We start from the raw sequence: 27,967 nt of genomic DNA, 5'->3' as shown, positions 1-27,967 counted from the left end.
TGCAGGTGTGAGACACAGTGAGAAACAATACTGTGTTAATTTTAATTCGTATTACACCACCAGGAAGAAAGGAAACACCTGAGCGGCCGGTGACAAACAATGCCCTTCTCGTCAAAGGGCAATGATGCGCAATCAAACAAGTGAAGGGAAGGTGGGGATTAAATCAAAATAGCGTTGGACGGGGAAATAAAACACTCCACTCCCTGCGGTGCTTACCTCTAATTTCCCACTTTATTTACCATGAGTAATTGAGCCTTAATGATTAATTCTTAATGACGTGGTTTGAAGATAGCACTTTTAAGCCCCATGCTACACTCGTACAAATAGTATAAAGGTGTTTTGATATGTTAAAGTGCGATACTAACTCCAGCTGTTCATTAATTCAAATAAAGGTTCTGGCAGAATATGTAAACCATTGCTCCTGCACTGTATGGGTGGAGGTATCCACAAATGGAGCATGTATTGGATTGAATGCATTTACCAATCATTGACTTCGGTCATAGAGTCATAGAGATGCACAGCACGGAAACAGACCTTTCAGTCCAACTCGTCCATGCTGACCAGATATCCTAAATGAATCTAATCCCTTGGCTTCCTGCTCAGATCACATGGTCAGTGAATTAACCAGCATGTTTAACACATGGGCCATCGAGTAAGACAGTCAGCAGTGCATCTTAAAGGTTAAAAAGTAAGCTGTTGGTTTGCACTGGGGCTGATAGGATACTGAGTATTGGCTGGAACTCTTTGGCACACCATGACAAACAACACAATTTCCCTGACAGTTGCTACCAATTCACCTGCATTCTAACTTCCTGGTTATATATTTTTCCCCCCACACACTATCGCCAAACAGCGGTACTGCTTATTTTTCCCCAGCACCCATGTCATGTGAGTGCAGGAATAGGACTCGGAGAAGAACAACAAGTGGGTAAATCATATATTTATATTCCACCACCAACACTCGAGTGCCCTTCACATCAAAGGGCAATGCTGTGTGATCAAACAGTGAAGGGAAAACACAGTAACAGTTGGCAATTCTCACAGTGCTTGTGTTCCACTTCATTGGCTATCACATGAATCTAATATGCAAACAACGCGATGATGAACTCATCACATTAAATTACTTTGTTAGCTAAAGAAGTACCTGTTGGGAAGGTGAGTCAGCACACCAAGGTTTTGCATCTGGGACCTAATTAGATTCCAGCTCAGAAAACTGGAATGAAAGTCTACTGGCTGCAAGGGTCCATTGTGAAATAAGTTGGACACTGTCCACATAGTCCCAAGCAAGCAGGCAGGGGCGTGTGCAGTGCAAATTCAGCTTCACAATCACCTTTCTCAACTGGGAAGTTTATGAGGCCAGGTTTACACCAGAGCATTCTAACACCCTAAACTGTTTTCTTACAAACGTCCCTCCAGAAACCAAAGCCCCTTTAATTTTGTATTCTGGATTCAGAGCGATCCTGGATATGCTGAACATTACAAATTCATCTCAAGACAGCCTCAGAGGCATCGCTAAAAGCTAAATGGGTTCTTAATGCAACAGAATCCATTCGAGGATCAGTGAACAGAAATATGTCAAGTCAAGCTTTCCATTTCATTTATGGCAAGGCACTGAATAATTCAACAGCCCTGACTTTCGGGCTGAGAAAACCAAATACCCAGAGTATACTAAAGCAACATTTCCACTGACAAGGATTTTCATTCTATACTGGGCCTTACTGCACAGATTATCAATGCAAATGGTGGTCCAATATCTGTAGCACCACGGCCAGACCATTATTTCACAGTATAAAAGTGCAGGCTTGACAGCAATGCACTAGTGCATCAAGATACAACTTAACACCTTGCATTTATATAGCACCTTCACAGGAACAATGATTATGTGAAATTTAGCACAAGGTCACATAAGAAAATTTGACTAAAAGCTCACTCAGTCACAGAATCCCTACTGTGTGGAAGCAGGCCATTCAGCCCACTGAATCTAGTTCAAAGCCCTCTGAAGAACATCCCACCCAGACCTACCCCCTATCCTATCCGTGTAACTCTGCACTCCCATGGCTAACCCACCCTGGCCTACACACCCCTGGACACTAGGGCAATTCAACATGGCCAATCCACCTTTGGACTGCGGGAGGAAACCGGAGCACCCGGAGTCACGGGGAAAACGTGCAAACTCCACACAGACAGTCACCCAAGGGTGGAATTGCGTTCCCGGTGCTGTGAGGCAGCAGTGCTAACAATCAACGCATTGATTGAGCATGGGTGGCATAACGTAATGCCGCCCATGTTGAAGGAAGTAGATCTTAAGGAACATCAAAGGAGCAGTGCTATGGAGAGGTTTAGCAATGAATTCCAGAGCAGCTAAATTCATGGCACCCATAGTGAAATGATGAACATCAGGAACTGCAAAAGGCTTGAATTGGAGGTGTGCAGAGATCTAACCTGAATATCAAACTTCTAGACCTGATTTTATGTCCATCTGCAAAGCTATTTGATCCTCATAGCATGTTAAAAGATGCACAACTTATTTATGCATTAGCATAATGTTTTGAATTCACGATTATAAATGGAAGCGACGGATGTTGGTTATTTCTGTGAAGAGTTCCTTCCAGAGAAGTGAGTATATCCAGCATTTCTCAGAAAGCAAGTGAGTGTTGGCCCCTGTGGTGCTAATGGAAAGATGTTTATACTGTTGGATTTATAGTAGGGAAACAGGTAAGGTCATTAGCTCTGCCTTCCATTCTGAAGAATCTACAATTGAGACAGCTCCTTAATTCAGTCAGAAAACACCAGGGTTGCATTCTGAAACAAGTTTAGATTCTCTCCTGGAAGGAGGTCAGGGAACCAGTCACTTCAGCAGGAGGGTTTAGTTTGTGAAACATCTAAGCCAGGAGAGTTTGGTTAGAAAACTGCAAGTTATTTGAACTTAGGAAGTTTAGGCCCCCCAGTTTGTGAAACATTCATATCAATAGACTTGGAAAGGATTTGTTGATTTGCTTTCATAATCCATTGCTCAGAAACTGTAAGGAGCCACTTACACAGAAGGTTGGTGAGTTGAGTGAAATGTGCAATTTCTCTGGGCCCGAGTCCCTGTAATGATGATGTCAGAATAAAGGTTGAAACTTTGGTTTGCGGTATGTTTTAGATCTTTCTAGCTGTCTTCTATATTAAGGTAGTTTGGTTTGTTTCATTTCTTCTTTTATGGAACAAACATCTACTCTATTGTTAAAGAAAATCTGCAGCCTTGTGTGAATTTGTTTCAGGGACTAACCACCACATTAATGAATCAAACACAATGATAATTATATCATCTATCAAGCCAGGTTTAATTCTGGAATCTAGTAGAAGGTTTGGAGGGTATGGTGGGAGTTTGGAACTAGCTAATTGTAAGGGTGGTAAAGGCAAAAAACCTTTATAACATATAAATAGTGTTTAGGTGTGCACTTGTAAGGCTGTGGACCAAGTGCTGGAAAATGGGATTAAAATAGTTAAGTAGTTGTTTTTGACTGGCACGATTGAGATGGGCCAAAGGGCATTTTTCAGTGCTATAGATCTCTATGACTCTACGGCCATCAGCTCATAATGGTGATCTCTGCAATAATAAAGCACCAGAAGAACTACCCAGTACATGTACAACGCCTTGATTGAAAATGCTCCAAACACACAGTTTACTGCCAACTGTGACAGTTCTATATCTGTTGGTGATAAAGTGCGAAAAAGTGCAGAATTAATTATCTCAACTGTCGAGTTGTTTGTGACCTGGTCAAGCCAGTCATAACCCTTTCTAAAGGAAGGTGTCTTGCTGGTTCTCCAATAAGTTTGCTCCCAAGCCAATTATTCCCATAACAAAATCAGGCTGAACATTGCCTACTCTGGCTGGACATATTCCTGGAGATTTTATCACATGTTCCTCCATTGTTCAGGTGCCCCACCTTCCCCACAGCCAATCAGAAAGGGAACGGACTATTTTTGTTAATTGGTTAGGTCTACCTTGACAGTTCCCCATCACCAACATTTCCAGAGCCAAAAGTAGAAGTGTTCTAACACAATTGTAGAAAATACAAAAATTTGCACTAAGGAATTTTTTTTTCTCTCTGAGGGTTTTTGCATACAAGATGTTGTATGAGGCCACATTTGGAGTACTACGTGCAGTTCTGGTCACCCTACCATAGAAAGGATGTAATTAAATTAGAACAAGTGCAGAAAAGATTTACTGGGATGTTGCCTGGAATGGAGAGTTTGAGTTATAAGGAGATGCTGGGACTTCCTTCAAGGAGTCTGAGGAGTACCTTTGTAAAGGTCTATAAAATCATGAGAAGCAGAGATAAGGTAGATAGCTGACAGTTTTTCCCCATAGTAGGGGAGTCTAAAACCAGAGGGCATAGGTTTAAGGTGAAAGGGAGAGATACAAAAGGGACCAGAGGGGAACTTTTTTCATACAGAGGGTGGTGAATGTCTAGAATAGGCTATCAAAGACAGTGGGGGAGGCGAGTACAATTTTATGATTGAAGAAACATTTGTACAGGTACATGGATGGGATAGGTATGGAGGGGTATGGAGCGAATGCAGGCAAATGGGACTAGATTAATTGTGAAAACTGGGCAGCGTGGACAGGTTGGACAGAAGGGCCGGTTTCCCTGTTGTAAATCTCTGTGACTCTCTGAAGGCCCTGAAGATTCTTTAATTGCTAAAGGCTGGAAGACAATTCTGTGAAGTTGACAATTCTTATACCAGTGGAACCTTTTTTTGTTTATCTTTCGTGGGATGTGGGGATCACAGACTAGAACAGCCTTTGTTGGCTAACACTGTTACCTTGAGAAGGTGATGCTGAGCCAACTTCCTGAACCACTACAGTCCATGAAGTACAGGTACAGCCACTATACTGTTAGGAAGGGAGCTCCAGCATTTTAATGTAATGACAGTGAAGGAATCCTAATACAATTCCAAGACAGGACGGTTTGAACTAGAGAGGAACTCAGTGTGTTCCCATACACCTGCCTCCTTCAAAATGGCACAGTCTATGAGTTTAGATATTGCTATTCAAAGGAGCTTTGGTGAGTTGTTCCAGTGCATCTTGTAGATTGTACATACTTCAGGGAGAAGGGAGTGAATACTTAACTTAGTGAATGGGGTATGATCTAAGCAAGTCCAAGGAAGTGTTGAAGGACGTCTTCAGTGTTGTTGGAAATGCACTCATCCAGGCAAGAGGAGAGTATCCCATCTCACTCGGGTCGATTTTCGGAGATTCAGCTTTGGTAACACCATTGAATATCAATGAGTTCTGGTTAGATATTCTCTTGTTAGAGATGGTCATTGTCTGACTTGGGCCTTGGGCTTTGGGAATCAGGAGTTGAGGGACTCTCCTCAGAGTTCCAAGCTTCTGTCCTGCTGTTACAGCTACAAGATTTGCATGCCGGATATTTCCCAAGTCTTGCTGTATTTGGACATGGAATGCATCAGTATCTGAGGAGTCGCAAGTGGTGCTGAACATTGTGCAATCATCGGCGAATATCCCCATTTCTGACCTTATGATAGAGGGACGGTCATTGATGAAGCAGCTGGAGATGGTTGGGCCTAGGACACCACCCTGAGGAACTCCTGCAGAGATATCCTGGAGTTGAGATAACGGACCTCCAACAACCACAACCACCTTCCAATCCCATTATAGCACATTCAAGGGGCCAAATGGCTTATGCCTGTTCCTATTCTTTACAGTCTTACAGTCAATTTTGTTACTACAGTTTTGTTAAGGTTCCTTGATGTCATAGTTGGTTAAATGTGGCTTTCCACCTCCCCTCTGGAGTTCAGTTTCTTTTGCCCATGCTCAAACTAAGGCGATAATGAAGTCAGGAGCTGAGTAACCCTGGCAGAACGCAAACTGAGCATCACTGAGCAGCTGCTGCTCAGTTGCACTGTTGCTGACCCCTTCCATCGCTTTACTGATGAGCGAGAGTAGACTGATGGCATGGTCATTCACTTGAATTTGTTCTTTTTTCAGAAAGGATATATCTGGAGAGTTTCCCTCAATGTCAGGTAGACATCAGCTTGGCTGGATGAGCAGCAAGTTCTGGAATGCAGGCCTTCAGTATTATCATCAGAATATTGTCAGGTCCAATATTTTTAGCCAATTCTTAATGCCATGTGGAATGTATAGAATTGGCTGAAGTCTGGCTCGCTGGAGGAGATCAATGTGGATTGTTCACTTGATAATCTGGCTGAAGAAGTTTGAAAGTTCTTCAGCCTTATCTGATGTGCTGAGTTCCCTGCATCATTGCAGGTGGGGATATTTGTGGGGCTACATGCTGCTCCAGTGAGCAGCATACTTATCCAGCACCATTCACGGTAGGATGTGGCAGACTTGATTCATTAGTTGTGGAGTCCCTTGGCTCTGTCTATCATTTGCTACTTATGCTGTTTGGCACACAGGTACTCATGTTTTGCAGCTTCATCTCAGTTTTAGGTATTTCAACACGGCTGGGATACTAGAATTAGGAATGTAGGCCAGAAATTAGGGCCAGATCATTTATAGAATCCCTAGTGTGGACTCAGCCCATTGAGTCCACACTGATCATCCCAGTCCACCCAGACTTATCCCCCTCCCCCTCCCCATTTCCCACTAGCCAATCCACCTAACCTGCATATGTTTGGATTGTGGGAGGAAATCACAGGACCCAAAGGGAACAAATTGGGGAGAACATGCAAACTCCACACAGACAGTCACCCGAGGCTGGAATCAAACCCAGTTCCCTGGACCCTTCAATCCCATAGCATCAATGTGGACTTCACCAGTTTCCTCATTTCCCCTCCCCCCACCTTACCCCAGTTCCAACCTTCCAGATCAGCACCGCCCTCATGAGCTGTCCCATATCTCTCCACTCACGAGGCTCCCAGCCTCATTCCTGATGAAGGGTTTTGATGAACACATCGATTTTCCTGCTCCTCGGATGCTGACTGACCTGCTGTGCTTTTCCAGTTCCCCACTCTAATCTTGACCCTGGTGCTGTGAGGCAACAGCGCTAACCACTGAGTCATGGTGACCTGCAGGAGAGATGTTAAGAAGCACTTCCATGTACAAAGGGTTGTAGATATTTGGAACTCTCTTCCACAAATGGGAGTTAATGCTAGAGCAGTTGTTAATTTTAAACCTAAGACAGATCAGTTTTTTTTGTTAAGCATAAGCGTTAAATGATATGGGCTAAAGGCAGGTACGGGAAGTTAGGCCACAAACCAGCCATAATCACATTGAATGGTGGAACAGGCTCAAGGAGCTGAATGGCCTACTTCAGTTCCTTTCGTTCTGTTGCTAGCATGTCCTCCTACACTGTTCACTGAACCAGGTTGATCACCTGACTTCAGGTTAATGATAGAGTTGGAGATGTGCTGGGCCATTAGGTTACGGGTTGTGGTCAAATACAATTCCGCTGCTGGTCAACAGCACAGCCTCACAGATTCCCAGCTTGAGCTGTTCCGAACCCTATTCTACTCAGTCAGTAAAGTCATCATAGACAACAATTTACGGCTTAGCCTTAAAGTCACCACACTTCAGGTGAGGGCAGAGGTTGAGAAGGTGGGACATTCATAGTAACCTCAGTCGGTGCAGGAATTGAACCCATGCTGTTGGCATCACAAACCAGCCATCCAGCCAACTGAACTAACCAATCCATGTAGCAGTGTTCCACACGACAGCCAGGAGAGTATTGTCAGTGTGAAGGCATGGGGCTGTCCACTGTCACTCTGATCTAAGCTGTGATTGGACTAATGCAGCTGTGAGAGATAGATTGGTGAGGATATGGCTGAGGACAGTTTCCCCTCTTGATGGGTTTCCCTCAGCACTTGCCATAGCCCCAGTCATAGAGTCATACAGCACAGAAACGGGTCCCAACCATGTTGTTAAAGCATGGAGTAGGAAAAAGCACAGCAGGCCAGGAGAAGGGGAGTCGACCTTTCAGTTCGGGACCTTTTATTGGGACCTTTTTGTGCTGTGGGAGTCGTTGCGTTTGAAATGGATGTCAGTGCTGATTCAGTTGCCAGAGATGAAGATGGAGAGGTCCAGGAAGGGGAGGGAGGTGTCAGAGACAGTCCAGGTGAATTTGAGGTCAGGGTGGAAGGTGTGGGTGAAGCTGATGAACTGTTCGAGCTCCTCATTGGAGGACGAGGCAGCGCTGATACAGTCCTCATGTAGCAGAGGAAAAGATGGAGCCTGGTGCTGACATAACCGCGGGAGGGGACTGCTCCATGTTCCCAAACTAAACTAGTCCCACTTGCCCCCGTTTGACTCATATCCATGTCCAAAAGTCTTTTAAATGTTGTAACTCCACCTACACCTGTCACTTTCCCTGGATGTTTATTCCACATACCAACCACCTTCTGTGTGAAAATGTTGCTCCTCAGTTCCCTTTTAAACCGTTCTCACCTTAAAAATATGTCCCCCAGTTGTGAACTCCAGTCAGGAATATTTTTCAGGACCCAACCCTCACACACAGTCACAGTGTTTGGATTGAATTTTGGGGAGTTCATAATTTCTCAAGTTAGCTCAAAGGAGGGATGCAAATTGCACAGAACACCCCATCTCCATCTTTGGTTTTATTTAACCATTTACCCTGAGCACTTCAAACGTGCGTTTAAGCAGAAGACTACACTTCAAGTAGTTTTCAATGTTAGGGACAGGAAACACACCCCCAGATTATTATTCTGATTAATGCAGGAGCTTCAATGATAGTTTTAGTCTTGTGTCAGTGGTTTTTTGCTGCAAGTTCATGTGGGAGGATAAGCTAGCAAATCATGCGAAGGGAGCCTAAAATAACTGCATGTTCTTCTGCACTGCCCACATCACCTGATATTTCTGTTTTAAGTTGGTCACAAGCAATTGGCAGAAACAGTAAGTCAGCATGAAGCCTGAAGCAGCTAAGCAAAATACAGCATTTCGAAATTAACGCGCCGAATGGGAGATAAACTACAGCTGTAGGCAGACTGGACAGTGGAACCACAATTACTTGTCGAGTTTCTATAATGGAAATTACTTTGTCACCTCCAGTTTAAGGTTATGCTGTCTGTCGATCTGTTACTTCAACCAGACGAAGGTTAGTACACCCGCAACTATTAGAAACAATAAGACTACTGTTGATTCAAGTGGTTTCTCAATCTCTGGTTCTTGGGAATATGCAAAAAAAAACTTTCTTTCCTTCTCTCTTTATATCTATGTCTCTCTCACGTAGGTCAGTGCTCCAGGAAGTGCTGCACTTTTCGGGAGAGAGCATGCCAAGTGTTTGGTTAGTGCTCCGACCAATATTTCTCCCCGAACGAATGTCATCCAAAAGTAAGTCATAGTATGACTGCTTGTAGCATTTTACTTCACACAGAGTAACTGCTGGGGTTTCCGGCAGAGCAAGCTCTTTTGCTAGCCCAGCTCTGCTTTCACCTGGCGCCAATGTTTGTTTATTAATGTTCCTGTGAAGTGCCCTGGGACGTTTTACTCTATTAAGTGTGCTCTATAAATAAAGGTTGTTGTTGCTTTCAGGGGTTTCCATGAGATGCCATATGAAATAAGAGAGTGACATGATGGCTCACTGCTGCTTCATAGCGCCAGGGACTCGGGTTTGATTCCACCCTCGGTCCGTGTGGAGTGTGCACTTTCTCCCTTGTATAGTCCAAAGATGTGCAAGTTGGGGTGAGGAAATTACTAATAATGTCCAGGAATGTGTAGATCAGACTTGGCGCTGGGATACTGTACAGAAGGTTAGTGTGGACCCACCTCGACATTGGCGTTCAGGCTGCCTGAACTGCTGTGCTTTTCCAGCGCCACTCTAATCCAGAATCTGGTTTCCAGCATCTGTGGTTATTGTTTTTACCTACCTCGACATTGTAGGAATTCTGCCATTGGAACTTTTGAAAGTCAGTCCTGAACATCTTTTTCACTTTTGACCCCCATTTCCATTACTCTCTTATTTGACAGCTACAACTCTGACTTCAGTTCAAAAATTAAATCCCACGTTATGCAAGGTTTCACGAACTAACGTCCCACTACTCCCTCCAACAAAAACTTTCGCTTGGAAATATAATCTGGCAAGTGTCTCAATGCTTTTGCTTGATAACTATGAAATAACTATTTGATGCAGACAGTTGACTTTATCACAACATCGACTTGTTTCCCCTGTCGAGTGATGGTCTGATGATGGTAGAGATGGTTTTCAGACGGTCCTCATGTGTGATTTTATCAAAGTCCTGCTCCATGTCAACAGTCCTGCCTCATGCCTAGTCATGGCCCCATGGTTTAATGGTAGGTGTTTGGAAATTAATAGGATCTTTTTCTAATTAACCCAATACCATCCAACAATATTCAGACAAATCTCTCCTTGTTTAAGAGTGGGGGAGGAGGGTCTAGATTAAAGTGGTGCAGGAAAAGCACAGCAGGTCAGGCAGCATCCAAGGAGTGGGGGAGTCAATGTCTTGACAGGACCCTTCATCAGGACTCCTAGTTGCTGCTAATCACACTGGGAAGCCTCTTCTAAGGATGCCCACATTGAAGAATTTTTCCTCCTCCCTCCGCAAAGATCTCCGTGAGTCTCCCATTGACTCTCCTGCTCCTCGGATGCTGCCTGACCTGCTGTGCTTTTCCAGCGCCACACTTTGTCGACTCTGACTCTCCAGCATCTGCAGTCCTCACTATCGCCTTGTTAAGAGGGACATGACTAATGGAGCACTACGTCTGAAAGCATGGAAACCATAAAATGAAATAATACAGTACAATACAGCCCTCCAGTCCTGCGCTGATTCCTAATCCTTAGTTAGACCTGCTTATTGCCCATATGTGGTTTCTATTTCTCCGTTTGCCTGCCATTTATGTGTCATCAAGATACGCCTTAAACATTGCTAACATGCCTGCTTCCACCACCTCCACTGGCTGAACCTTCCAGGCACCCACCACCCTCTGTGTGAAAAGGTTTTCCTGCACTTCCCCCACTAAATTTTTCTCCCCTCAAGTCACCTTGAACCTGTGCCCTCTTGTCATTGACCTTTCCACCTTCTCATTATCCACCCTATCTCTGCTATTCATAATTTTGTAGACCTCTGTCAGGTCATCGCTCAGCCTCTGTCTTTCTAATGAAAACAATCTGAGTTTATCCAACCCTTCCTCATAATTAAAACCGTCCAGACCAGGCAACATCCTGCAACACATTTTCAGCTCTGATCTCCAGCATCTGCAGTCCACACTTTCTCCAGGCAACATCCTGGTAAACCTTCTCTGCACCTTCTCCAAATCCTCCACGTCCTGGGGAGTGGTGACTTAATTATATTATTAGAATCCATCGAACATCTGGAGGCCATTCAGCCCATTGCTTTAGGAGACTAGAGACCCCTTTAGTTTGAGAAATGTGACCAATGAAAGGGCTCTTTGCCCACCTGAATCCATAGAGTCAACAATAAGCTTACGTAAAACAGTGAATGTAAGTTCTGTTTGAGCACATTATGAAACAGTATACATTAGTTTAAATTTCACTTCCTCGTGCCAGGTGATGCATAAGACAAACAGAGCATGTGGTTCTGAAGGGTTTTTTTTCCCCTGGACGGTGTTGTCAAACGTGACACACATCACTTTCTACCAAGTGTGACCAAAAGAATCTTCCCTACTCTCACTATCTACCATCGGGATATTGGAAAGATTATACCTACCATGCCCGTAAAATGGGATTTGAACCTGGGGGATTCTGGTTTGGGGGTAGTGGTAAAAGTAGTGTAAAAAGTGTGTCTTTTTATTTCACTTTTTAAAACTGGGGACTAAAATGAGAAGGAACTGATGAAATCATGGATTTTACAAGAGTGGCTGCATGTTGAGAAAGGAAGGGGGTGTGAACACTAGGTGGAGCAGTGAGCTGCAGTAAATGTGCAGACGAACTGGAGCCACAGGGTTGTTTCCAATGAAGCCGATAGGTGTGTGGAATAGGGACCAATTACCAATGACAATGATCCTCTGTCTGCCAACCATGTATGTGACAATCACCTGATGAAGGAGCGTCACTCCGAAAGCTAGTGTGCTTCCAATTAAACCTGTTGGACTATAACCTGGTGTTGTGTGATTTTTAACTTTGTACACTGGGGTGTCCAACACCGGCATCTCCGAATCATGTATGTGATTGGTTGTCAAGCAGCTGAACAGCTTGGACTGTCAGAAAGACAGAGAAGATTTGTCAGACCAAAGTGAAACCAGCAGGTCTGCAGCAGCCAAACAACTCTCTCTCCCAGTTCCCTGCAGTAAGCCACTTTAAACCAGCTCATATACCTTCAGCAGTTAATGCAAACTGTGACATTGAATTTGCTAGGTCAGAGACATTTTATAAGTGATCCAGCCATACTGCATCTCTTGCAAACCAATGGAAGCATTCTGACAAAGGTTAAGATCTTTAAATCAGCATCAACAAACCCAACAGATCTTATAAGCAAAGACTATGGAACTGACCATAAACTACAGGAGCAGAATCGGGCCATTCAGCCCATCAAGTCTGCGCTACCATTTGATCATGGCTGATATGTTTCTCAACCCTATTATCCTGCCTTGTCCCTGTAAGTTTTGATTCTCTCACTAATCACTACTAACTAGTGGGTTTTTTCAATTTTTTCTAAACCAATATGTTTTCTTTGCCTGTTTGTGAGTTTAAAAAGGGGGTTTAAACTTTAATTTGTAGTCTTATATGCTGACAGTTTATAATTGCTTGACCTGTAGCTGGAGGAGAAAGTGAGGTCTGCAGATGCTGGAGATCAGAGCTGAAAATGTGTTGCTGTAGCAGGAATCTAATGACCAAATAAGTTGGGATTCTTGTTAAGTACAGAAACCTGATCTGTGCTTTCTATCAATATGGGTCAGAGTATCAGGTAGTTTGGGGATTTTGTATATTTCTTGTAAACAAAAATAACTTTTGCGATTAGTGGGATTTGAGTTGCTGTGTGTTACCCCAGTGAGTGGTGACAGTACACCTCCCCTCCTTTAGAGTAGAACAGATGGCATTGATGAAGTTTTTGTTCCACTGAGTATAGATAAACGGTGGACAAATTGACTTATGTTTGATAAGGCAGGCTAAATTGAGACTATTTTGTCTGGTGAGGCAGATCCATAAAGATGCCAGAGTTCTAACAGACTCTCATTCGAGAGAGACCTTCATAGTACGTTCAGCCAGTATAGGAATTGAACCTGCGCTGTTGGTATCCCACAGTATCACAAACCAGCCATCCAGCCAACTAAGCCAACCAACCACTGGAGGAAAGACCTGCAACAACCAGCACAGCCTTCAAATTCCAACTCCGGAGCAATACCAGGGAAGAGTTTCTTTGCACGTTAGGTTGTAGAGATATGGGATTCTGGATCAGTGGTGCTGGAAGAGCACAGCAATTCAGGCAGCATCCGAGGGCAACAACCAGCACAGCCTTCAAATTCCAACTCCGGAGCAATACCAGGGAAGAGTTTCTTTGCACGCTAGGTTGTAGAGATATGGAACTCTCCCTCAAGAAATTGTTGAAAATGAAAATGTCAAACTGATATTGACCGATTTTTTAATTACTCAAAGGCATGGAGGGTAATGGATCCAAGCAGGGCCGATGGAGTTAAGAAACAGGTCTACCATTGTCGAAATGAATAACCCTGCAGATCTGAATTGCTTGCTTTCTGTTTCCTCTGCTCAATCAACCCATTTGACAGGTGGCCTGTCTTAATATTTCCTTAAGTGGAGTGATGTCTAATTTTGTCTCATTAGACCTATGTAAAACATCTTCGTACATTTGATGATACTAAAGTCTCTACAGAAATGCAAAGTTATTGTTGTCCCGCAGTGCCACCACAAGGATACATTATGTAATGTCATGTGATTTTTGCACCACATTGAAGTGAGATTGCTGGTGTTCAACACAAACAAACTTGATGTGAATTCCCGGTCACTACTGAGTGACCAGAGGGTAGGTGTGTTCCCAATGCCTTTGCCTTGTAAGTGATGCTTCAGAAGGTGGCTGATTGAAAGTGAATGATTGTACTGATGATAGCTTTTCATCTCACCTCAACACAAAAGTAATGGTTACTGAGCCTAACCTAATCTAGTCCCATTTGCCAGCACCCGGCCCATATCCCTCCAAACCCTTCCTATTCATATACTCACCCTAATGCCTTTACCACTTCCTCTGGCAACTCATTCCATACATGCACTATCCTCTGCATGAAAGGTTGTCCCTTAGGTCCATTTTATATCTTTCCCTTCTCATCCTAAATCTATGCCCTCCAGTTCTGGACTCCCTGACCCCAGGAAAGAGACTTTGTCTATTTATCCTATCCATGCCCCTCATGATTTTATAAACCTCTATAAGGTCACCCCTCAGCCTCTGACACTCCAGGGAAAACAGCCCTAGTCTATTCAGCCTCTCCCTATAGCTCAAATCTTCCAACCCTGGCAACATCCTTGAAACCCTTTCAAGTTTCACAACATCTTTCCAATAGGAAGGAGACCAGAATTGCACGCAATATTCCAACAGTGGCCTAACCAATGTCCTGTACAGCCGCAACATGAACTCACAACTCCTGTACTCAATACTCAGACTAATAAATCAAAGCATACCAAACGCCTTCTTCACTATCTACCTGTAACTCCACTTTCAAGGTGTTATAAACATGCACTCCAAGTCCCTTTGTTCAGCAACACTCCCTAGGACCTTAATATTAAGTGTATAAGTCCTGCTAAGATTTGCTTTCCCAAAATGCAGCACCTCACATTTATCTAAATTAAACTCCATCTGCCACTCTTCAGCCCATTGGCTCATCTGATCTGTTGTAATCTGAGGTAACCTTCTTTGCTGTCCACTGCATCTCCAATTTTGGTGTCATCTGCAAACTTACTAACTATACCTCTTATGTTCACATTCAAATCATTTAATATAAATGATGAAAAGTAGAGGACCCAGCACTGATCCTTGTGGCACTCCACTGGTCACAGGCCTCCAGTCGGAAAAACAACCCTCCACCATTACCTCTGTAAATATATTAATTCTCTTTAAACCACTGGCAGGAGCACATTATTTTCCATTTTAATGTTCTTGTCTGTGCAGTGGAATAGGTTCAGAACAATAAAACACTCCATATACAACACAGATGATACACATGAGGTAACATCCTGCCACGATCTGGCCACCAATGCCCTGATATTTAGCCAGAAATTCTGCTTCACACACATGTGAAGGGAATCAAGACAAGGGTGAGGCAAAGGGTCCCTGTGGATTCTGAGGGGATTTGGCAGGGTAGATATGGAGAGGTTGCTTCCCTGATGGGAGAGTCGTGAATAAGACAGAACAATCTGAGAGAATGGCGATGCCCATTTAAGACTGAGAGAAGGAGGATTTCTTTTCTCTTTGAGGTTGATGGAATAGTGAAATTCTTCACTGCAAATGAGGCTGGGTTGTTAAAATATATGCAAGGCTGAGACAGATTTGTAGTCAGCAAAGTAATCAAGGGTTATGGGGATAAGACAGGAAAGTAAAGTTGAGGTTTATCAGATGTCCATGATCTCATCCAATGGCAGATTGGACTTGATGGGCTGAATGGCCTATGTCTGCTCCTATGGTTCATACGGGAGAAGAAGGAAAGGGAGTGCAAGTAACATCAAGGCTGATGGACATAGTGGATGGTCCTGATGATCAAAAGCAATGGAAATAAAAGTTATGCCCGAGGAGAAGTGGCATTTCAGAAATTTTGGCACAACAAGCGTTATTAATATAGCAGGTTGAAATAGAGAAAGGGATTGAGTCCTTTGGGGAAGGGGAATTGACAGAAATAGAATTTAGAATTTAGTGGGCGGCACAGTGGTTAGCACTGCTGCCACATAGTGCCAGACACCCAGGTTCAATTCCCGCCTCAGGCAATTGTCTGTGTGGAGTTTGCACATTTTCCCCGTGTCTGCGTGGTTTTCCTCTGGGTGCTCCGGTTTCCTCCCACAGTCCAAAAATGTGCAGGTTAGGTGAATTGGCCATGCTAAATTGCCCGTAGTGTGTTAGGTGAAGGGGTAAATATAGGGGAACGGGTCTGGGTGGGTTGCGCTTCGGTGGGTCGGTGTGGACTCGTTGGGCCGAAGGGCCTGTTTCCACACTGTAAGTAATCTAATCTAATTGCCAAAAATGTAGAGAAAAGTCAAGGGAATGGAATGGAAGAGTTGTAGATGGAGCACAAAATGGTTGAGAACTGGGAAATGGAAGGAGTAAAATTCTGCAGTTTAGAACGAAAGCAAGAGGCTATGTCAACGCAATCGACAATATCAGGGGAGGAGATATTCATGACAGGACATGAGAAGTCCTGAAAGACACAGTGGGAATGGATTTGCCAGTTACTTTATCGAGATCACATTTGTCACACTGGTAATTTGATGTTGGGACTATAATTCTGCTGCTGTCATGGTACGTTAGGTTCCTATGTTTTCGTCTATCCTCACACATCCACTGTAGCCTGTCAACAGCCACTCTGTGACATCCATTGTCCAGCCCCACCCAGGATAACCCCTCTTACTGCTGATCTCCACGTTGTCCTCCAGAAGAGATCTTTATGGCTTTTCAGCCATAAAGATCCAATGGCTAATGCTAGCATTTTCTGTTCTGGAAATTACTTTTTAGACCTTTATTTCTTCCTGTGATTTCAAGCACGTCTTGAGTTGATAATCATCTGTATTTGAAATTTTAAGGCTATGTCTTAGTATCAGCATCTTTTTCTCAGATTTTACATATTGTCCAGGTTTCTGAATCAGACGATGGCTCAAATGTAAACAATATGCTGAAGAGCCACGATCCCATTCAGTCTGTTAATCAGGAGAATGATTTGGGTGGCACGGTGGCTCAGTGGTTAGCACTGCTGCCTCACAGCGCCAGAGTCCCAGGTTCAATTCCATCCTTGGGTGACTGTCAGTGTGGACCTTGCACATTCTCCATGTGTGTGTGTGGGTTTCCTCCCACATTCCAAAGATGTTCAGGCCAGGTGAATTGGCCATGCTAAATTGTCCATCGTGCTAGGTGCATTAGTCAGAAGGGGATGGGTTACTCTTCAGAGGGTTGGGCCGAAGGGCCTGTTTCCACACTGTAGGAAGTCTAATCTAAAATGTGGTTCTCTGTTGCATACTTTACGCTGTAAATCCAAAACCAATTTTAATCCCACAGAGTTCTGAAGACAGGTTTTGTTACAGCAGTTTTGTCTTTGCTATGTTGACAGTTTGGGGGACGGTTACAGAGACATACGATTGTACAGCACAGAAACAGATCCTTTGGTCCAACTCATCCATACCCACCAGTTATCCTAACCTAATCTAGTCCCATTTGCCAGCATTTGGTCCATATTCCTTTAAATCCTTCCTATTCATATGCCCGATTCAGATGCCTTTTAAATGTAATTGTATCAGCCTGCACCGCTTCCTCTGGCAGTTCATTCCATATACGTACCACCCTCTGTGTGAAAAAGTTGACCCTCAGGTCCCTTTTAAATCTTACCCCTCTCACCCTAAACCTATGCCCTCAAATTCTGGACACCGCCACCCCAGGGAAAAGACCCTAGCTATTCACTCTATCCATGTCCTTCATAATTTTATCAACTTCTATAAGGTCACCCCTCAGCCTCTGACACTCCTGGGAAAATTGCCCCAGCTGATTCAGCCTCTCCATGTAGTTCAAACCCTGCAACCCTGGCAACATCCTTGTAAATCTTTTATGTAACCTCTCAAGTTTAACAACACCTTTCCTATAGCAGGGAGACCAGATTTGAACACAGTATTCCAAAAGGGAGCTGGATGGATTGCTGGTTTGTAGAGTGATGCCAGCAATGTGGGTTCAATTCCTGAACTGGGTAAGTTCACACTGAAGGTCCTTCTTTCTTAACCTATCCCCTTGTATGAGGCGGGGTTAACCTTCAGGCTAAACCCAACACTAGTAATCCCTCCTTAAACAGAAAGTGATGCTATGGCTACTATATCATTGTCTGTCAGAATCCGTTTACAACAGAAGTGAGATTTGTATCTGCAGCAGTAAAAACATTTGGTCTATACGTTTCATTCCAGCTGGTGACCCTGCTGAGGTGTGCTGCATCTCACAGTCTGGACAACTAAATGACAGTGTTATTGGGTGAAATTTGACAACAAAAGCTGGATAAAAAATACTAGAAAAGATGACTAGAGACTGTCAAAGAAATAGGTTTTAAGGAGCATTAAAGAAGGAGAGATAGGTAGAGAGTCAGGACAAAGCAATCTGCTTGATTGGCACCACAGCTACAAACATTCAGTGCATCCATCACTACTCAGATGTACTGCAGAAAATCACCAAAGATCTTTCGACAGCACCCTCCAAACCCATAAAACTACCATCCAGAGGATCAATGGCAGCAGATATATGGGAACACCCGCACTGGCAAGTTCCCCTCCAAGCCACTGTCCATCCCGTCTTGGAAATATATCACCAGTCCTCCAGTATCATTGGATCAAAATCCCGGAGTTCAATCCCTCAACCTAAGCACATGGATTGCAGCAGTTCAAGAAGGCAGCTCACCACCACTTTCTCAACTAGGGACGGGCAATAAATACTGGCCCAGCCAACAACACTCACATTCCACAAGTGAATTTTTAAAAAAAGAAAGGATAGTTTATGGGTAGAATTCCAAAGATTAGGGTCTAGGGCATGCACAGTCATGAAGCTGGAGTGTGTAAACTGCAGGATCTGGAGGAGCACAGAGATCTGGATGTAGGTTTGGTGGAAGGTTCGCTGAGCTGAGCTGGAAGGTTCGTTTTCAGATGTTTCGTCACCATACTAAGTAACATCTTCATAAGCACTGGGATCTCAGGACCTGGAGAAGGTTACAGACAGATTGAGGAGGAAGACCATGGAAAGATTTCGAAACAAGCGCAGGAATTTTTATATCACAGTGACCAACCCAAGCAAATCCTACTTTGACAAAAAGGTTATTTCAATTATTTAAAAGAAACTCTTGTTGACTTTATTCATTGTTGAATAGTTCAAGAGACCGACTCCCAACCCTCAAGGGCATATACATCTAATTCTTTGATAAACAAAATCCAAAAAGATTAATTATGTATGTATAACTGTTTTTGAGAGGAAGTCTGTTTGATTCCTTGAACATCATGTTCAATTAAATCAGTATTATCTGCTGAAGTAGTGACACTCATTCTATTTTAATATAATTGCACTCATCGGCAGAAATTCTGATTGATTGCTCTTTTACTGCAGTTATAAAGTCAGCATTCTGCAATGCAGTGATAATATTTGGGATGTATTTAGCTGTGCTTATTCAGAGACACAATTGCATGAGCAAACAGCCTGCATACCCAGGATTGAGAAAAAAAAATCAGACACACAAAGATGCATAATCAAACAACCTACATTTTCAGGATTGGGAACAAGGTTATTTACCCATTTGAAGTAATATGGAGTGAGGAGGCAATAATATTTTTCCAAAAAGCAATTCTCCAGGACCTCTGGCCTGACCATTCTAAGCAGTATCACTCACCAGTGCCAACATCACAGTATGGCATTCTACCATAATATAAAACATTGATGACGGAAGCACAATCTGATTGTGGAAAGAGCTAATGCTGGCAGTGAGAAAAGGAGGATGATAGGGGCCCTGAGTTGGCATGAGCAGTGTGTTGTACTGCAGTGAAGTTATAAGATTGGACTAAAATGGAGCAGCTCAGATTCACTAGACACTGATTGAAACAATGTCTGAACTCTTGACCCAACCTCCCAAAAGCATCCCACCCAGACCAACCCTCTCATCTTATCCTCATAACCCCACATTTCCCATTGCTAATCCATCTAGCCCACACATCCTGGATAATTTAGCATGGCCAATCCACCTAACCTGCACATCTTTCTCTGTGGGAGAAAACCGGACCACCCTGAGGAAATTCACACATTCACAGGGTGAACATGCAAACTCCACACAGAGAGTCACCCAAAGTTGGCATTGAACCCAAGTCCCTGATGCCAAGTGCTAACCACTGAGCCACCATGGTGCCACCTCTCTGAATAAAGAGCTCTCTCAAGTTGTTGCCCAGTATTGGTCCTCAAGTTTAAACAAAGATTAATTGGTTCTTTTGACTAATTAATTGCTGTTTGGGGAATCTTGATGCTTGTAAACTAATTGCTGGTTATGTCAACTAGTGCAACAACTTATTCTTATCTCACCAGCAGATGCATTCATATTGGCAACAATCAAAGTCCAGTTTCCAACCTCTTATACAGTATAAATATTGTTTTCTCTTTAGGAGAAAGTGATGACTGCAGATGGTGGAGCTCAAGAGTCAAGATTAGAGTGGTGCTGGAAATGCACAGCAGGTCAGGCAGCATCCGAAGAGCAGGAAAATCGATGTTTCGGGCATCATCCTTCCTGATCAAGGGCTCTTGCCCTAAATGTTGACTCTCCTGCTCCTTGGATGCTGCCTGACCCACTGTGCTTTTCCAGCACCACTCTCTTGTTTTCTCTTTAGTTTGGTATTTCTTGCAAACTGTCCTGATGAGTATCAGATGTAAAGCTTTGATGCAATGTCTTACTCCCAGCAATACTCAAGTTTTACCAAATGATTATGTATTTTTACACAGTCACTTTAACAATGAAATGTTCCAAGGTGCTTCACAGGAACATTCCACAAGGGGATTTGGTCAGATGACCAAAAGCTTGCTCAAAGAGGTACGCTTCGAGAAGTGTCTTAAAGGAACAAAGTAACGTGTGGATATGGAGAGGCATTGTGAGAGCATTCCAGAATTTTGGACAAATCGAAAGCCTGGCTACCAACAGGAATGCATAAGGGGTCAGAATTGGAAGAACACAGATATATTGGAAGGTGGTAGGGCTGGAGTAGAGTGATTACAGTGATAGGGAAGGAGGGGTGAAGCCATGCAGTTGAAAATGAGAGCAATGGCTGCCCATCAATGGAAGCTGTTGGGTGTGAAACATTTTGAGATGCATCCTAGAGATATTATAAATGTAAATACTCTCTTTAACTCTCAAATGTGACCAAAATTTGTACATTCTTCAACAAAAATTACCTTAAAACAATGAGCTAGTTACATTATGGGGAGGTGTTGGTTTAGAAAGAAGGTGGCTATTTAATGGAATTTAATTATCCTGAGTAAACATACAGTTCACTGATTACAACCACATCAGTGAGATTACCTTAAGACCATAAGGCATAGGAGCAGAAATTAGGCCATTCAGCCCATCGATTCTGCTCCGCCATTCAATCATGGCTGATAAGTTTCTCAACCCCACTCTCCCACTTTCTCCCCGATCCCCTTGATACACAAGAACCTATCTATCTCAGTCTTAAATGTACTCAATGACCTGGCCTCTACAGCCTTCTGTGGCAGTCAATTCCATAGATTCACCACTCTCTGGCTGAAGAAGTTTCACCTTATCTCCATTCTAAAAGGTTTTCCCTTTACTCTAAGGCTGTGCCCTTGGGTCCTAGTCTCTCCTCCCAATGAAAACACTGTCCAGGTCATTCAGTATTCTGTAAGTTTCAATTCGATCCCCCCTCATCCTTCTGAACTCCATCGAGTATAGACCCAGAATCCTCAAGTGTTCCTCATATGTTAAGCTTTTCAGCTCCATCACAATGTTGGGCCAGTGTGTAACACCAGACACACCTCAATCATGTCATTGGAAGTCCCCATTCAACAAATATATTTTGAAACCACTAGCTTTCTCTGGTTGGGTTCACAACTCAAAGGTAGGTCCAACCCACAGCATCACAATCTCCACCGCATAGAGCAGGGAGGTAGGCCCCAAATTCAACCCAAACAGAGTGAGAATCAAACCCTGTGCTACTGGCACCAATCTGTTGTATAACTGCAATCCAGTCAACCAAGCCAATCCCCTAAGGGTTCGAGTTGCTATGGCAGTGAACACTTTGACATGTAAGTTGTAGCACAGAGCTAGGGATGTCGATTGAAAAGGCTCCAACCTTAATTCTATTACATGGATTGACTAGGAATCTCTCCCACTCTTACCACCTGCCATTGGCATGTGTTGGAAGAAGCTAAAACTTGTTATTTGACCTGTTTGCTTGGATTACAAACACCTTCCCTCGCCACCCAGTCCTGCAGTGGGACTTAGACACATAAAGATGTACAGTATGGAAACAGACCCTTCAGTCCAACGTATCCATGCCTACCAGACATCCTAAATTATTCTACTCCCATTTGCCAGTATTTGGCCCATATCCCTCCAAACCCTTCCTATTCATATGCCTTTTAAATGTTGCAATTGTATCAGCCTCCACCACTTCCTCTGGCTGCTCATTCCATATTTCCTGATGAAGGGCTTTTGCCCGAAACATCGATTTCCCTGCTCCTCGGATGCTGCCTGAACTGCTGTGCTTTTCCAGCACCACTCTAATCCAGAATCTGGTTTCCAGCATCTGCAGTCATTGTTTTTACCCAGCTCATTCCATACACACATACCACCCTCCGTGTGAAAAAGTTGCCCCTTAGGTCACTTTTAAATCTTTCCCCCTCTCACCCTAAACCATGCCCTCTAGTTTAGGATTCCCCTATCCTAGGGAAAAGACCTTGGCTGTTCACCCTATCCCTCATGATTTTAGAAATCTCCATAAGGTCACCCCTCAGCCTCCGACGCTCCAGGGAAAACAGCCCCAGCCTATTCAGCCTCTCCCGACAGATCAAACCCTCCAACTCTGGTAACATCCTTGTAAATATTTTCTGAACCCTTTCAATTTCCACAACATCCTTGCAATAGCTTGGACTTGAACTTAAACTAGGAGGTTCTTATTGAGAGGCAGGGACACTACCCACTCCACCACAAAACCTCTCTTCATGAAGACAAGAGACACGGACAATGTACACCTGCTAAAAGGATATTTCAGTAGATTACAAAACATCTTTCATTTTCAATAGGAAATTTGACTAAAGTATCTCAAAATGAAAATAGATTTTTAAAAATCTGATTGTTCATATCAGCAGTCAATTTATTGTTATGAACTAAACCAGACCCCCTCAAAATGTTTTAAGAAGGTATCCTAGACTCTAATTTTTTCTTATTTTAAAGACAAATGGCAAGTATGTGTTCCAGATGCGATGCAATTGGTCAAACTATTTGATGTTAAGCAAAGCAAAATTTATTAAACACTGTAGTTAAAATACAATGAAAGAAAGAGGAATTTAGAATAACTTAACTCTGTTGGAAACCTAACAGAATAATAGATACAGTAACTATAACTAATTAACTGTTCCAATATTGTAACATCCCATAAACACACTGCTTGGCAAAAAAGGAAAATTCAGACACAGATTCTCACATGCAGTTCTCCAATTCAGGAGGAAAACACATCAAGAGAAAATTCAGACACAGGAGCAGCCAGGAGACATTCACTGAAGCTTTCAACTCTGTTGAGACCCCAACAGCTTCTGATACTGTTCATAAATCCTGATCTGTGTGATAGCTGGCACACCCATTCAGGCTGCATTAAAACAAAATCCAAAGCCTTCCAAGCAGTTTACTCAAGTGGTCTTCAGTAGTTTGCTCGGTTTCTCTCGTTCAATCTCTCTCTTAAAAGTAACCAGGACAACCTAACCTTTTAAAGGCTTGAGACCTCTTTGTCACATTATACACAGCTAGCTGAGGGACAATTGGGATATCAAATGCCTTCCTTCATTCAAATCCATCTTGTGTTTTACAGAGGACTGCTGGGTCATTCTGATGCCGATGCTGTAACAGCTGAAGGTCAATGATGCCAATCTATGTGCTAGAAGTCTGGGTTATAATCCTGGTAATCCTAGCGACTATCCTCGTAATGAGTTTGCTGATCATACTGCCACCGGCTGTCATCGTGATCTGGAGGATGAAGCACGTCCCTGAAATCTCGCTGGAGGGAGCAATGTGAAGTGGGATGCACAGAAATTCAGCCAGTTACTGAGACTACCTTTGCACTAATGTTCAACCCCTGATTTGTCAACCACAGTGTTTAGACACACAACATTCTGAACTGTAGTGTGCTAAACTCCTGTAACCGGAAAGTTAAATCCCCAAATCAGCTTTCCTAAAGCAAAAATCCCAGGAGGACATCCCCTGCTGGGTCAATATCTTAATTTACTTGGAAGAATCTCGGGATTGAAGCTAAATCCCCTCTCACCTGTATCTATGGAATGGAATTTCCAGGTGGGATAGGGCAATGGAATAGAAGGAAAAGACAACATCATTTAAGAGGCCACTGGATTCTATGAGAAACCATGCTGGTTGGTTGAGCTTTCTATATACATTCATGGGATATAAGCAGCTGTATCAGTGGCCAGCACCACTGTCCATCCTTTATGGTGCTTGAGAAGGTAGTGGTTAGGTCTGGAATTGACTGTAAGACCTATTCTAGCTCAGAAATATTCAGAGAATATATTGCCTTTCTTCAAATCTACCATCTACTTACAGACGTATATAAAATTTACCTTATGTACAATGGCCATTTGCAAAATGAAGGAACTTACAAATTAAGTCAACTGATCCCCATCTCTAACATCCATATTGGCAGGTTTCAGTGTATCTGTTTAATAAACTCAGCTTACACTGTGAGAGTATTGGAATCACAGTGCCAATGTGAAATAACTGCACAGAGGCCGGTATCCCATCACTACGTCACCCTTTATTTACATGAGGACAATACACTGGCTGTGACCAGCCAGTTCAGAGCCAGCCCCTAGACTGAGGAGACTCTCTGAAATATGGGTGTACAATATCTTTAATGCAAAAATGAAAGCCACAAATATGGTCCTTTAATGCAAGTTATTGCAAATTTGAATCACCTCCTTTGATTTGGCTGTGTTCTCCTTTTCCACCCAACGTGCCACAGTAACAATAAATGTGGAACTAAAGTTGGCAACAGTATTCTGGTGTATGTGGATGATGAGACATAGGACTGTAGCACCATCTGGTGTTAGGTGAAGCCACACAAAATGTCAAAGTGCTGTCCCCAGTTGACAATGTGAAACTTAAAAAGGTTCAGAAAATATTTACAAGGATGTTGCCAGGGTTGGAGGATTTGAGTATAGGGAGAGGCTGAACAGGCTGAGGCTGTTTTCCTTGGAGCATCGGAGGCTGAGGGGGTGACCTTATGGAGGTTTATAAAATTATGAGGGGCATGGATAGGGTAAATACACAAGGTCTTTTCCCTGGGGTTGGGGAGACCAGAACTAGAGGGCATAGGGTTTAAGTGAGAGGGGAAATATATAAAAGAGACCTAAGGGGCAACGTTTTCACACAGAGGGTGGTACGTGTATGGAATGAGGAAGTGGTGGAGGCTGGTACAATTGCAACATTTAAAAGGCATGTGGATGGGTATATGAATAGGAAGGGTTTCAAGGGATATGGGTCGGGTGCTGGCAGGTGGGACTGGATTGGGTTGGGATATCTGGTCGGCATGGACAGGTTGGACCAAAGGGTCTGTTTCCATGCTGTACATCTCTATGACTCACATTGCACTAGAATCCAGCTCTGAATGTTATATGACACTGTGATTATTTAGTACAGTTGTGAAATTGAAATCAATGGAGTGTGGATGAGACTGTAAAACTCATTTACTGTCTTGTCAATCAGTAGCATCACATAAATTCCTGCTTTGCTTCACAAAAATAGCAAATTATATCTGAAGTTGTCTAAGATTACAGTCTAGTGCAGCTCAAGGCTTGCAGTTGGACCGGAAAAGTCCTGAGTCGCAAAGTGTGGCATTGGAAAAGCACAGCAGGTCAGGCACCGTCTGAGGAGCGGGAGGATTGATGTTTTGGGCATAAGCTCTTCATCAGGAAGATCCTGAGGCTAGGGTGTCAGACAATGAGACTGAGTTCATGATTGAAAGTGTGTGCCTTATATCCTGAAGAAGGGCTAATGCCCGAAACGTCGATTCTCCTGTTCCCTAGATGCTGCCTGACCTGCTGCGCTTTTCCAGCAACACATTTCCATCTGTGCCTTATATCAGACATGTGTAAAGTGGAACCGGATAACCTGGACCTGAGAATCCCTGGAACATACATAAAGACCTTGCACACACAGAGAACTGACTAAAATTGAATGGTCCAGGTGAACAAACCAAATTTCAGTACCACAGGAGTGTCACATGCAGCCCATGCTGTCTGCACTGGACTCTGAACAAGCATTGCACCCAATATCATTACCCCTAGTCTCCTTGTAACCCAATGCAACGATTCTATTCAATCATCTAATACCCTCATGAATGCATCAACCGAACCTGCCTCCATGACATTTCCAGGCTGTGCATTCAGACACAAACCAAGCGCAGCTTGAAATTCTTGCAGTGCATTTGCTTCTTTTGGAAATCACTTTAACCCCACGTCTTCTGGCTTTCAATCCTTTCACAAGTGGGGAACAGTTTCTTCCAGTCTACTCTGTAACAGAGAAAGAACAAACCTTAAATAAAACAAATAATTGTACATGCTGGAAATCTGAAACAAAACCTCAACAAGATCTGGAAAAAGAAGCTAGTATTTCCAAATAAACCTGTTGGACTATAACCTGACGTTGTGTGATATTTGATGCTGGAAATAGAATAACTTGTAGAGATTTGCAACTGAGTAAGCCTACTCTCATTTGACCCAATGACTACAATTTTATCTTGGAGCTACCATTCTGAGCTCATGATTTGGAGGTGCCGGTGTTGGGCTGGGGTGTACAAAGTTAAAAATCAAACAACACCAGATTAATGTCCAACAGGTTTATTTGGAAGCACTAGCTTTCGGGGCGCTGCTCCTTCAAAGGAACAGTGCTCCAAAAGCTAGTGTTTCCAAATAGACCTGTTGGACTATAACCTGGTGTTGTGTGAATTTTAGTTCTGAGCTCACACCAACAAGGCATTTAACGGGTTAATGTTGTGCTGGCTGCTAATTGGTGGGGAGAGATAGCCAATCAGTTACCTGGATGTTCTGCGATTGGTCCCTGCTGCTGGAACGCAGGGGAAAGACCTTCTATCGTAAAGTGGCACCCGTGCTGACCGACCTTCTGGCGTAAAGTGGGTGAGCGCGTGGCCGTAATCCGGGGGAGCGGAGCAGCGCAACTCGAGGGAAAGGGGGGCGGAGATCGACCATCTGCCGTAAAGTGAGGGTCAGCGGCGGCAGGGGTACTTGACCTCCTGCTGTGAAAGTGTCGTGAAGCCCGACCGTTAAACTGCCATGGCGGCCTTTCCCGCCGCTGCCACCGTCCTCCTCCTCCTCCTGGAGGCCTCAGTGCCGCCGGTACGCGGGCGGCGGGAGGCCCAGGCTTTCGAGGCGGCCTCGGCGCTGTCGGCGGTGGAGTTCGGCAAGGCTAACGGTAGCAGTGAGCGGCAGCAGCGAGGGGGATCCGGGGACACGGAGCTGCCGGTGCTGCTGTGGTGGAGCGAGGATCTGTTCCCGCATTTCCCCGGCGGAGGGAGGACGTCGGAGCGGATCGAGTGCGGCCCGAGCCCGGGCCAGGCCCCAGGCCGGGCGGCCCGCGCCTCCTGCCTGGTCACCCGCAGCAAGCGGGCCCTGGGCCACCGGCGGACGGCCGCCGTCCTCTTCTACGGCACGGATTTCCGAGCGGACCGGGCCCCGCTGCCCCGCCGCCGCCGACACACCTGGGCCCTGTTCCACGAGGAGTCGCCGATGAACAACTACCTGCTGTCGCAGGCCGCCGCCATCCGCCTGTTCAACTACACCGCCACCTTCCGCCGCCACTCGGACTACCCCCTGGCCCTGCAGTGGCTGCCCGCCGCCCGCTACCTCCGGCAGGCGCCCGGCACCTCCCTCCGCCGCAAGAACCAGCTCCGCCGCCTCGGCACCGCCCCCGTGCTCTACCTGCAGTCCCACTGCCCCGTGGCGTCTGACCGCGACCGCTATGTCCGGCAACTGATGGAGCACCTACAGGTACCGCCCGGGGGGGGTCAGTGTGGACTGGGGGGGAGGGTCAGTAAAGGGGTGG

At 44.3% G+C, this 27,967-nt stretch overlaps 1 protein-coding gene and 1 long non-coding RNA gene across 5 annotated transcripts in view; both read left to right on the top strand.

Moving 5' to 3' along the window:
• The first annotated feature begins 8,752 nt into the window (after nt 1-8,752).
• Nucleotides 8,753-23,842, top strand: LOC122541901. The gene is made up of 3 exons (XR_006309709.1): nt 8,753-9,080; nt 9,216-9,316; nt 23,709-23,842. It is a non-coding gene; the product is annotated as an uncharacterized LOC122541901 (long non-coding RNA).
• Nucleotides 23,843-27,021: 3,179 nt separating this feature from the next.
• The window catches only part of fut11 (fucosyltransferase 11 (alpha (1,3) fucosyltransferase)), a 23,748-nt gene continuing 22,802 nt past the window's right edge, over nt 27,022-27,967 (top strand). For 2 of the 4 annotated variants that reach the window (XR_006309706.1, XM_043679084.1), the window contains exon 1: nt 27,025-27,912. Coding sequence is in view for 1 of the 4 variants with exons in the window: in XM_043679084.1 (XP_043535019.1) it covers nt 27,199-27,912 (714 nt within the window). In the remaining 3 variants the exon portion in view is untranslated. Of the gene's footprint in view, nt 27,913-27,967 lie in introns of all 4 variants that reach the window. The other 2 variants (XR_006309707.1, XR_006309708.1) reach the window with 2 other exon arrangements.

Source organism: Chiloscyllium plagiosum, chromosome 38 (genome assembly GCF_004010195.1).
Source record: "Chiloscyllium plagiosum isolate BGI_BamShark_2017 chromosome 38, ASM401019v2, whole genome shotgun sequence".
NCBI classification, from domain to species: domain Eukaryota; kingdom Metazoa; phylum Chordata; class Chondrichthyes; order Orectolobiformes; family Hemiscylliidae; genus Chiloscyllium; species Chiloscyllium plagiosum.
The sequence above is the reverse complement of the archived record's forward strand: the minus strand, read 5'-3'. Positions and strand labels throughout refer to the sequence as shown.